At 47.1% G+C, this 12,606-nt stretch overlaps 1 protein-coding gene across 4 annotated transcripts in view; it reads right to left on the bottom strand.

The window, feature by feature from the left end:
- The window catches only part of NUP214 (nucleoporin 214), a 95,577-nt gene extending 83,742 nt beyond the window's left edge, over window positions 1-11,835 (bottom strand). For 2 of the 4 annotated variants that reach the window (XM_060608345.3, XM_060608344.3), the window contains exons 1-9: window positions 11,656-11,835; window positions 9,009-9,204; window positions 8,557-8,708; window positions 7,509-7,707; window positions 6,210-6,280; window positions 4,972-5,035; window positions 4,157-4,260; window positions 2,117-2,223; window positions 1,410-1,476 (exon numbers count right to left, since the gene is read on the bottom strand). In XM_060608345.3, the coding sequence (XP_060464328.3) occupies window positions 1,410-1,476; window positions 2,117-2,223; window positions 4,157-4,260; window positions 4,972-5,035; window positions 6,210-6,280; window positions 7,509-7,707; window positions 8,557-8,708; window positions 9,009-9,204; window positions 11,656-11,700 (1,005 nt within the window). In that variant the 5' untranslated portion in view covers window positions 11,701-11,835. The remainder of the gene's footprint in view (window positions 1-1,409; window positions 1,477-2,116; window positions 2,224-4,156; window positions 4,261-4,971; window positions 5,036-6,209; window positions 6,281-7,508; window positions 7,708-8,556; window positions 8,709-9,008; window positions 9,205-11,655) is intronic. The other 2 variants (XM_060608343.3, XM_060608349.3) reach the window with 1 other exon arrangement.
- Window positions 11,836-12,606: the final 771 nt, after the last annotated feature.

The following is a 12,606-nucleotide window of genomic DNA, read 5'->3' as shown; positions in this document are numbered from 1 at the left end:
TTCCGTTTCAGCACATCTGCTCTGTGGTGACTCCGCGTAACCCACCACAGTTTCGGATGGCGTCACAACCACCTCAGCCCACCTCGTTCGTCTGCAAGGAGGACGAAGTGCAAGAAAGGAGGTGGGCACTTACTTGCATGGGCTTTTAGCTTTCTGGTGGTGTTTCAAAGTGAAACAACATATTTCTTTTTTTTTTAATTTAATTTTGTAATGTTTATTAATTTCTGAGAGAGAAAGAGAGAGAAAAAGAGAGAAAGTGTGAGTGGGGGAAGGGCAGAGAGAGAGAGAGAGAGAAAGAGAGAGAGAGAGACAGATTCCGAAGCAGGCTCCAGGCTCTGAGCCTTCTGCCCAGAGCCCGACACGGGGCTCGAACTCCTGAATGGTGAGACCAGGACCTGAGCCGAAGTTGGACGTTCAAACGGTTGAGCCTCCCAGGTGCCTCCCTTTTTAAAAACTTTTAAAAATGTATTTTTTTGCGGGGCGCCTGGGTGGCGCAGTCGGTTAAGCGTCCGACTTCAGCCAGGTCACGATCTCACGGTCCGTGAGTTCGAGCCCCGCATCAGGCTCTGGGCTGATGGCTCAGAGCCTGGAGCCTGTTTCAGATTCTGTGTCTCCCTCTCTCTCTGCCCCTCCCCCGTTCATGCTCTGTCTCTCTCTGTCCCAAAAATAAATAAACGTTGAAAAAAAAAAAAAAAAAAAATTTAAAAAAAAAAAAATGTATTTTTTTGAGAGACAGAACACAGCAAGGGAGGGGCAGAAAGAGAGGGAAACACGGACACACAGAATCTGAAGTGGGCTCCAGCCTCTAAGCCGTCAGCACAGAGCCCCACGCAGGGCTCGATGCGGGGCTCGAACCCATGCCCCCCCCACACCACAAGATCGTAAGCTGAGCCGAAATTGGTAGAAATCGGAAGCTGACCAACTGAGCCACCTAGGCGGCCCCAAAGTGAAACAAAATATTCCTGATGAGTCACAATTTGGTATGATCTGCATGTTTCTCTCCATTAATCAAGGATGGGTTATGGCTGACTGAATGAAGGGGCAGGTTCAAGCAAGAGCGAAAAAATAAAGGTGATAAAACAAAACAAGGCAGAAAAACCTCCTACATCGAGGCGTGCTCCCGTTGACAGCAGACCTCATCGTATGTTTCCACAGATCAAGAGCGGATCCAGAAAGGACAGAAGGGCTTTGGCTGACAGTGGAGTTTGAAACCCACATGTGTCCATTGTGACATCTCAGCCACCTGGCCCGAGGCGCTCGGTCACATCAGCGAAGCGTCAGCTTTGCTGTCACCCAGGAACTCATTCAAAGGGACGTGGCTTCATCTAAACCTTCACCATAGTTTTAACTCCCTCCAGAGTCTTTCTCAGAAAAGTATCACGGAGAAGCGACAAGCGAGTGAAATTTACCTGATCTGTTTGTCGAGCAAGGATACTGACTTCTGTTGAAGCTGCGGATGCTGCCAGCACTAAGTCCCTTGGAAGAATAAAAGCGGAAGGCCATTAAACTAAAACACAGCAACAGTTCTAACCCGACTTGAGCCTGAGGTAGCGTCCATGAGGACTTCCTCAAGACGTCAAGGAGGAAGGTGAGGTTTCCTACGTGGCTGACGAGAGGGGAGAAGATTTTAGATACAAAGCTTAACCTTAGTTCACCGGATAAAGCCCTGGAGAGCCGGCCAACTGCCTGACCATTTCCGAGAGACATGACAAAATCAGGTCGGAATTTCCAATAAATCTATCGCCCTGTCAACAGAATAATCTGGTGAAATTCCGGACAGAAGCTTTGCTTCAAGCTATCTACCTTTCAAGAGGAAGCCCTTTGCTCTGAGGGAAATTTTTAATATGTTCCTTACATATCAGTATCGTCGTCAAGTCATCACCGGGGTTATTGAGAAAACGGGGTTTTTAGGATCAGTGAGTATTCGATGGAGATAATTCAAGACTGGGGAAACAGGAGTCAGAGAGACATTATCCAGCATCAGAGGAAAATATGTGTGGGGCACCTCGACTCTCCATTCTCCTTTCCTACAGAGAAGAGTTTCAACGTGGGAACCAAGTGGTTCAGGTGGGACCCGACAGAGAGAGGAGGAACCCTTCTCGGGCTCTCGGCTCACCATTCTTCAATGTAACTGAGGTAGTAATGGTGTTTCCTCTCCGTGCAGCTACCATAGCAGGGCTCCATAAAGTTCACAAATATCTCTGGGTGCTTTTCTTCTTTTTTCTACCAGAAACAAAAGGAGAAAAAAAAAAAAAATCCCATGTGCACTTTTTCTTTCATTCTACACAGTTAAGGATCACAAAAAACAAAACCATTTAAGTTTTATGAAAAAGTTCACCCAAAAATCTACGTCCAAGTCCACAGGCACGATATAAAGGCAGAGTGGAGTAGTACAAGGCACGGGAATGGTGGCCACTGAACCGAACTGTATATACGCTGTTCTGTCACTTTCTGGTTGTGGGCCAGGCACGGACAGATCCCGCAGCCTCTCTGATACCGTTTTCTTATGCACGTAGTGGGCCTGTGGAACTCACTTCACTGCCGTCAAAGGCGGTTTTAAGTGTGAAACAAAATGACACATATAAGGCTTCTAGCCCAGGACACGGAACCCAAGAATCAATAAATGCCAGAGCTGATATTCTCCCTGGGAACAGAACATCTTAACGGGCTCTTCAAATAAGGACTTCATCTGGGGCAACTGGGAGTCACGCTGGTGGCAGGAATGGAAACTGCTGTAGCTTTTCTAGAAGATCCTTTGGCAATGTTTTCAAAACCTTAGCAACAAGAGCATATATCACTGAACCAAATTCTCTTCCAGGTATTTATCCTACAAGATAAACACAATCACATAAAATGTACACCAAAGGACATATCGTGGTATTCCTTAAAACAGGAAAACTGAAAACCACCTGAGGATCCAGGAGCGGAAGAAGAGCTAAATAAATCATCTGTCCAAAAAGCCAAATATAGATGGTATTCAAGGACTTCAAAAGATGCTTACGATTTACCACTGAAACAAGGCTGCGAAACAGATCTAGTGCGACTCCCACTTCTGTTATATTTAGACATTTATTTATGTAGTTTTAAATGTTTTTATGGACTTTGAAAACCAGTACTGATTGGAAAGTATATGCGCTGCCTCATTTGTCTTTTTTTAAATGTCCCCGCAACGTAGTCACATTTTGTAGATCTTGTTATTAATGTTCTTCCCGGTTTTCAAAATGACTCACTCCCTCAGGTCATTCCATTCTCGCTCAAAAGGCTCCTCCTCAGAGGCCTTCCTCGCGCACCCAGTCTGAACTGCAGCCCCGTCATTATCCGCCCAAACCCTTCGCTGTTCCCTCCTTCACCCTTGTCATTCCCTGACCTGCACTTCTTTACTGACTATGACTAGCACACTCGTTAGAAATAGAAGACCCACAAAAGCAAGGACCCTGCCTCAGTCACCACGGTATTCTCAGATTTAAAGCAGTGCCTAGCACCCTGCAGGCATCTGATAAACATCTGGTTAAGTATAAACAAGTGGAAGAATTTTAAAAATCAAGGTATTTTCTTGCTTTTCTAAAATATCTTTATCGGCTGCTCCTGAAGCCAAGACCACACTTATGTTAGCTAACTTGACAATCAATCAATCAATCAAATACCCTTATCAGGTTGACACCTACCAGGACTCATAGTTTACAATGTAAGCGAAAGCAAGCTTTATGATTTTCTTCGCTTTACGACTAAACGGTAGATTATGCTGTAAGAAGACACCATCATTGGGGCGCCTGGGTGGCGCAGTCGGTTAAGCGTCCGACTTCAGCCAGGTCACGATCTCGCGGTCCGTGAGTTCGAGCCCCGCGTCGGGCTCTGGGCTGACGGCTCGGAGCCTGGAGCCTGTTTCCGATTCTGTGTCTCCCTCTCTCTCTGCCCCTCCCCCGTTCATGCTCTGTCTCTCTCTGTCCCAAAAATAAATAAAAAACGTTGAAAAGAAATTAAAAAAAAAAAAAAAGAAGACACCATCATTTTGGCCCCCACGGCCCGTGGTGCCAAGTTTTATGCCTGAAGTCGTACCACCGTTGCCAGCAAAAGGAAGCTGGAGCCCAAGCCTTGACCTTTACTAGAAGACCTCTGTGGCTGTCAAAGAACAAAGACGTCCCTTTCACAAACGTACCGGGAGGAGAGCCATCACCACATCTGGAGAAGTTTCCAGGGTCCCATCTGCAGCAGCATATACGATCGTGAAGACGTAAGTACCGATCCACAGCACATCCAGAACTGAAATACACACACTCCGATAAAGCATCTCACTTTGGGAATAGCTCCTGCGTGTTAAAAAATTAACAGCCCATGGATAAAAAAGTCAGAGGACTATAGTTTTGACAAAGGTCCGGATTTTACTAAATATAATTCACAGATACAAGATGCAGGAAGCCCAAATCCATCCCAAAGTGGGATTTTTTTTTTTTTTTTCCTGGTGGATTATAATCAGGGCAAATTTTGAAAGAATCCTAGTAACAAGTCAGGATCCATTTACTATCATGTACCATGAGACACGGGTGTCTACCAGAGGACTGCTGTTGTGCTGACTTAACTGGCCAACGGTGATAACGAGAGTATTCCTGCAGGAGGCACTAACACTTCCCTGGTCGGGTGTGTAGATACATCACGTGATCTGACATTTCTGTAATACAGTGTCACCTCGTGACAGGCTGGCCCCGTAAGAAAAGCAGATGGGTGGGGCGCCTGAGTGGCTCAGTCGGTTGAGCATCCGACTTCGGCTCAGGTCACGATCTCACGGCTCGTGAGTTCGAGCCCCGCGTCGGGCTCTGTGCTGACAGCTCGGAGCCTGGAGCCTGCTTCGGATTCTGTGTCTCCCTCTCTCCCTGCCCCTAACCCACTCACATTCTGTCTCTCTCAAAAATAAATAAACATTAAAAAATTTAAAAAAAAAAAAAAAAAAAAAGAAAAGAAAAGCAGATGGGTTACCTCTGACAGGATGATCTGACTCATAAAACGGAGGACAAGGAATGACTTTTTTCTCCTGCAAAGTCTGAAAGAGATTTGGGGTGGGGGTGGGGGTGGGGAAGAGTGTCAAATGAAACACACATGAGCCGCTGAAACTCCGTCAAATCCAGCATGTTCCCCAGAAACCACTAGGTTTCATGTTCCCAGCCAGGAGACAGCACAGGGAAGAGGAAATGCCTACATCCAGCACCCCAACCTACAGAAATCTCTCAAGAATGCGTGCAGGCGTAGAGGGAGGATGCGCAAGGCAACACCATTTATGGCAGCAAAGCCACCCACGCTGACACAGACAGCCAGCAATAGCGGGACGGGGGAGTAAATTATGGCGCGTCCGCAGAGCGGACTACTATCCAGCCGTTCCGAAGAATGAAGTGGCTCCACGGATCAAGAGTCAGAAGAAGGATTCTGAAAATGATTACATTTAAAACAAAAAAGGCAAAGAGCAAGCCCATAAAATTAAGCCAATCCTATTATCCTTTTACAAGCTAACGCGCCCTGACGGAATATATACCAACTTTCAGATAACAGCTTTCTGTGATAACCTAAGAAGTAAACCCTCAACCTCAAACTCAGACATCCACTGCTATCACACCCCATAGAGAAGGGATCTCAAGGAGGAACTCACAGCAACACAGGTCTCAGCACTGCCTACGAACGCCTCCTTGCCATCCACGCTCGACCCAAAATACATGGATTCTTTGCCAAAATTATACTGCAGAGTATCTGCGAATATTATCCCAGGAAGACCACAGGGAGGGGGTGACAGAGTGACAGGAGCATCCATTCTCTAGTTTCTATAATTAGAGAAACTGAACCTTTAAGATGGACTCAGCTAGCTGACAAATAACGCTATCACCGTTTTGATGGAACGTTCTTATAGAATGTACTGGGAATGTAAAGCCAGGGAACACGGTGTAGCGTTATTATCAGTGTGTACAACAGATGTATAATGCATCTACACGCAGACTATTTGTAAAAGCATCCAGAAAAGTCTGGAGGCTACCGCTAAGGAAAACAGAGTATGCCTCTGGAAAGACTATGGGACAGACAGGAGGAGTTCCCCTCTTTCCTGCTTGCTTGTGTACTGATGAATTTGTCGTAACGAGCATGAATCACATTTTGACAAAGAAACACCAGCGAGACCCCAAACTACCCACCAAAGGTGGGTAACTTACGAACCGTTCTGAAGTACAACTTACGGGAAGATACTGGACCACGGTTCCATCTTGTTTCCCCACAGCCAGCTGCTTCCCTTTGGGGCTCCAGCACACTGAGCGAAGAAGAAAATGCTGTCAATTAGGAACTGAAGAAAATGGAGCAAACCAATGAGATCTGTCCCGAAACAGCCATTTAATCACCACTTCCCATTCCCTGATCAGCCCATGGAAGACTCTAGGATCATCTTTTTTCAACAAAGTTAAAAAAAAAAAAATTGGGGCCCTTGGGTGGCTCAGTTGGTTAAGGGTTCGACTTCAGCTCAGGTCATGATCTCACGGTTCATTGGTTTGAACCCCGCGTCGGGCTCTGTGCTGACAGCTTAGTGCTGGGAGCCTGGAGCCTGCTTCAGATTCTGTGTCTCTCTCTGCCCTTCCCCCGCTCGTCTTCTCTGTCTCTCAAAAATAAACATTAAAAAAATTTTTTTAAAGATCATTCTGATGATACAAGGCAATTATGATTTACCACTGGGCCATTAAGTCGACTGTTCCAAATGTTTTGTCAATGGAGTATTGTCCAGAAAGCTGGAAGGTACAGAATACTCTGTAGTCTTTAGATAAGGAGAACAGAAAAAGTTTTCAAGTATCGAGAAATCATTCTCTTACTCCTGTTTGACACTGGTAATAGTCTGCCCCTGAAGGTACAAAATGGCTTTCAGTGTACCATCCACCACTCTTTAGGATCCAGAAACAATCATTCTCAAAAACAGTCCGAGGGCACCTGAGTGGCTCAGTTTGTTGTGCATCCGACCTCCACTCAGGTCATGATCTCGCGGTTCATGAGTTCGAGCCCCACGTTGGGCTCTGGGCGGACAGGTCATGATCTTGAGGTTCGTGAATTCGAGCCCCACGTTGGGCTCTGTGCGGACAGTTCAGTGCCTGGAGCCTGCTTCAGGTTCTGTGTCTCCCTCTCTCTGCCCCTCCCCCGCTTGCACGTGTGTGTGTGTGTGTGTGTGTGTGTGTGTGCGCGCGCGCGCGCGCGCGCGCGCACGCTCTCTCTCTCTCTCTCTCTCAAAAATAAACATTAAACAAAAAATTAAAAACACAGTTCTAAACTAGCCGTACCAAAATATTTCTTTCTCCAGAACGGCTACACACATTCAAGTTAAATCCTGTCTGCTGTTTGGCTTTAAGAATGTGAACTATGGAAATAAAGAATACTCTCCAGTTCTACCAAATAACAACAGACACAACAAAAAACCCCATTTGCTTTTATTTCCAGAAATTAATTTTTAAATAGATTACCATTATTGTATGTTACGAGTGAAAGCCTTTATTACCCACCAGATGTTACTGCCACCGTGGAAGGGAGAGTCGCACACACTTTCACTGTTTCTGTGATTTGTAGGACAGCAATGCTGCCATCGGCCAGACAAACTGCCATCATGGAGGCAACAGTGGGGTTCCACTTCATATCGATCACCATGCCTCCTGCGTCTTTCAAAAGCTTATGATAGGCAAATGGGCGTTTTTGCTGTTTAGCCTTTTAAAACAAATGCCCAGGAGCAAAAATAAATTGATAAATTAATAAACACAGACATTTAATAGTCGAAGAAAATTACTGAATATGCAAGTTTTTTCTCAAATTACAGTTTACTTTCCTCCACGACTGTGACAAAAACAAATTAGCTCTATGCAGCAATCTATTTGTTACAGACAATTTCAACACAACTTTGAAAATGGCAGTCAATTATCCTAGCACACTGGAAGAACTTCCAACAGGGGAATACACAAATGCAAAATAATCAGTAAAGAGCAAACACTAGATTAAAATCTTGGCTCTGCTTCTTAATGGTGTTGGACCCTTGCACATTTAAATTCTTTGGGACTATTTCTCCATCTATAAAATGAAGACAACAGCATCTACTTTGTGAGGCCACGGTACTTAGGAACGAGGACAAGGCCTATAAAGCACCAGTACAGGGCCTGGCACATAGTCAGTGTAAATACTCAGATTATTGACAATATCATTCCCAAACTGCTAGAAATGGAAGAACACTGCCAGAGGAGGCCGGAGACCGGGATATGGGAACTTCGGACATTACTATGAACTCTACAGCCTTGGGGCAGGTCACCTAAAGCTCCCTGGGCGTGGGCTCTCTCATTTGTAAGTGAGAAAAAAAACACCTTGGGGCGGGTATTAGGGAAGAATTTCTTGAAGTCCTTTCTATCTCAAAGGTCTAAGATCCCACAGTTAATGCCTTTTTTTAAACCCCTACTTTAATCTAGAAAAAAAGACTCCCAGAGTCAACCAAGAATTTCTAGGTTATGACTCAATACCAGACAAATTTTGTAGGTCCCATGCTGATGCTACCCTTTGCCAGTAGCTTACCTCATTTGAAAATGTGCGAACATCAAAGAAAGCGATAATGGAACCATATTCACTGGACATCATGCACACGGAGAGTGTGAGGTTATCACAGCTCAGGGCCAAGTGATGTATCGGGAATTTCATAGGAACCAGTAAGCTTTGAACTTTATCAACTAAGAAAAGATTAAAAAAAAAAAAAAAAAAAAAAGACAAAGCAGAAGCAGAAGCTGTAACCCCTTTACCAGGTCTAAGGTGTATGTGAAACAATTTTTACATCTACATAAACATACAAGCGCACTTTGAAGCCTAGTCATGCAGAACAAGCAGAAAGGCTTCCTGCCTAGAACTTCTTCTTGGGGGTCAACCTGAAGATTCACAGCCACTTTAATTTTAATACTAGAATGATTTCTTGGGAAAGAGACTCCTTCACTACACCCCTCTCTCCACTAGGCAACAAACAATAAGTAACTTACCTATCTTGTTGGGATCGTCACCAGGTTTATTTTGAATAAGAAGATTTTTGGTAGGAAAAATCTGCAACCCGCTGGCTCCACCAGCAAAGACCAGGCCATACTTGTTGGACACGGCTAGCAGACTCGAGCGTTCCTTGGGCAACTCCTCAGGGGAGTCAAAGATTCTCACCTTCTTCAGGGCTCTAAACTGAAAATCCTGTCGTCAAGGATGAAACCAAGATCAATTCAGGGAAAAGATATTCCATGATAGTCCAACAGCCCTAATCCTAGTACAACCCAGCCGTTTGTGGTGCCCGGCAGAGGACCTAGTAACGTTTATCGAATTAAATATCGTTTTAAAAATTCTTTCATGAAGCCTTCCTTAACTAATCCAATTCACACTGGTATTTTCCTTTTCTGAACTCCTAGTTTACTGCCCTAACCACAGGTGCTGTACTTGATCATTCATAATCTTGTCCTGCTTGACGGTAAGTACTGTCTCATGACCCAGAGGAGTCCTCAGTAACTGCTGTGAAATATCGAAGGCATCACCCAACTACGCCGTTAGCCTGAACTGCCAGTGTGGTGCTTGACAAACATGTACGTGGACATGATGGCCACAGAATGACGACCGGATCCCAGGAGCCGTCTTACCTGCATCAGATACTAAACAAAACACCACGGAAAAGGATGGGTATGGCCAATCTCTTAATAGTCAAGACCTATAAGCCTACCTAGGCGTTCTGAGGACATCCAAACACAAGTCCAAAGCCCTTAGCACAGGCTGTAAGGCCAGGCATGGCTTGACCTGTCTGCGTCTGCAGCCTCACCTCACAACGCTCTGCTTTACTCCCACAAGTGCCCCGTTAATTGTGCAACATCCTGGGCCACCTCCATCCACCACCGATTCCGTTTCCATTTCCGTCCATTTGCACGCTCCTTAGCACTCCAGGGCCTGGGAGCCTGCCCCAACCTCCTGACTGCCTGTCTCACCCAGCCTTCCGCGAACTGATCTACATGCCTTCAAAGACGATTTTCACGGGGCGCCTGGGTGGCGCAGTCGGTTAAGCGTCCGACTTCAGCCAGGTCACGATCTCGCGGTCCGTGAGTTCGAGCCCCGCGTCAGGCTCTGGGCCGATGGCTCGGAGCCTGGAGCCTGTTTCCGATTCTGTGTCTCCCTCTCTCTCTCTCTCTGCCCCTCCCCCATTCATGCTCTGTCTCTCTCTGTCCCAAAAATAAATAAACGTTGAAAAAAAAAAAAAAAAAAAAACAAAGACGATTTTCAGTGGGTGTCACCTCTCGGTGAGAATTGCATAGGTTTACCAATCACTATGTTCCGTTGTACCAGATGTTTTGATTTTTTTTCTTGAATTCCAGATTGATCTTACGTCAAGGTTTTGGTAAAAAGGAGGCGAACCCCCTTTTGCTTATGTTCCGAAAGGGCAAAAGCCAAAGACAGCCTTTCTCAGCTTAACATGTTTGTACGTGTATGGTGTTTTGTATGGGAACCCTAACACACTCCACTTACCAATTTCCTTAGCTTTGCTCTTTATTCATAGTTGCTGAAAGAGTAACTGAAATGCTTTTAATGCCAAATGAGTATGCGACCAGAAAAAAAACACAGCTTTCCAGATGAGACCACGCTGGCGTAGAATGAAATTTTCAGTATTTTTCTAATTCTCATCCTGATAATCCCAAATATCCTAGTTGAGTCACGGTCACGTGTGTGTGGAGAGCCGGTGGGACAAAGGGTCCCAGGGAAGTTTTCCTTTCTGGTATAATCAGTAACTCAAAGGGAGACGATCATCTTCTAAGTCTGTAGTTCTGGAACCTTTTTTTTCCCTTCTGCCCCAGCCTATCTGAGAAATCCGCACACTCTCAGCGGGTGGTCCCCGCGCCTTCCGGCCCCCCCCCCCCCCCGGTGACATTCTCAAGGGGGAATCACTACTCGACATATGGGATGGATTACTACGCCCTAAACACATTTCAGGGACCTCTTCAATCGCCTAAACGCTTCCTGCAGCTTACTTACAACCGTCATTTGGATCACCTGCCCCTCTCTTTCGTTGCCTGACCTTACGCTTATTTCCAATACCAAAATAGTCCTTCTATTCCATGTCGCTACAGGTTTCGTAAAACAGGTGGCGAACCCCGGCTCCGCGTTACGCAAGCCTGGACCACTTCACAAAAGGAGACCAGGGAAAGTGGAGGCGAGAGGGTCTTAAAAAATAAAAACAGAAACCACCACCTAAATTTCAGCCCCCCTGTCAAACGTGACTCTGGGTTAAGTTACTTCCCCAGACTCCATGTGCTCCTCGTTATGAGCAGCTACGCGCGGGGTTGCCGCGCTGATTATGACCACAGTGTCCGGCACACGGAGAACGCTCTTAAACAGCAATTACTACCACTACTCTGACCGACCACCACGTGGAAGTAACTAGGGTAACTCAAGTGGCGCGCACAAGACCAACCAGGGACGGGAAAACGGATTCGGTGGGGCTAATCACGGCAGCCCGCTCCAGGACGCGGGCGAGAGCTCTGAACGCGGTAAAATGTTCAAGCAGGAAGCGGGAAGCGGGACAGCCGGCCCCCGCGCTCCGGCGTTCGGCGGGGCTCCAGGGCGACGCCGGGAATAAGGAAGGGAGGGAGGCCCCGGCCAGTCTCTGACCTTCATCTCCCGCTCGGGGATCATGGCATCCATCTCGTCTCCCATCGCGCCACCCTCTGTTGGCCGAAGCAGCCGCTGCTGCCGCCCGCGGCCTTGCCCACACGGCCCAGGCCGCTCCGGGGCCAACTTCCTTCCTTCACAGCAGGCTGCGCTCCGCAGACTCCGCACTTCCGGCGCGCTTTGGTGACGTCATACGTCCCAGTCGGCGGAGACTGAGGGACCTCCTGAAGTCGCGCGCTCTCCTGGCCACCGCCTCCTATTGGCCGGCGAGGGGGCGTGGCCCCAGGGCGGACGCGCCTGCGCCCTGAAGCGCCCAGGTCCCGCCCCCGGCGTCGAGGCTGGAGCGGGCTGGCTGCCTGTTGGTTTCTGTGGTTGCGAGGCGCCTGCTCGCGTTCCCCCTACTCCTTTGTGCCGCTGAGACCTCACATTAACACTGGGGTGTAGGTGGTTACTAACAGTCCCCGAGTGAGAGGAGTTAGGAAACCTGACAGACGTTTCCAGGGGGCAGCTCTTGAGAGAGGCTTTGCAGGGGGGTGTGGAGGAACAGGTTCGAAAAGTGGGTGGGTGGGGCCACGGAGGACTCTTCCGTGTCTGAGCAGGAAGGCTGAAATGAGAGGGTAAAGGGCACCAGAGATCAGCTTGGCTCCTTCCAGGGTAATCATTTCCCGAGCAAGAGCGTGGAAACTGCGCAAAAACACTTAACGTGTGTTATTTAACGTCCAAGACATCCTAGTCACCGAGGGGTTTATTGTTGCCATATAATTGATGAGAAGTTTAGAAAATTCCCCAGTGCCCCTCAGAAAGGGGTGAAGGCAGGATTAGAATCCAGCTTGTCCGGATGTGTCGATTGATGACTATTACAGTCCTACGTAGAGGTGTTTGTTTTGGAATTATAAATGCTCTGGGACAGAAATTCTTAAATCTGGAGCCTAGGGGTTAACGCCGCGGATG

The sequence above is a fragment of the Panthera onca genome, chromosome D4 (genome assembly GCF_046562875.1).
Source record: "Panthera onca isolate mPanOnc1 chromosome D4, mPanOnc1 haplotype 2, whole genome shotgun sequence".
NCBI lineage: Eukaryota > Metazoa > Chordata > Mammalia > Carnivora > Felidae > Panthera > Panthera onca.
The sequence above is the reverse complement of the archived record's forward strand: the minus strand, read 5'-3'. Positions and strand labels throughout refer to the sequence as shown.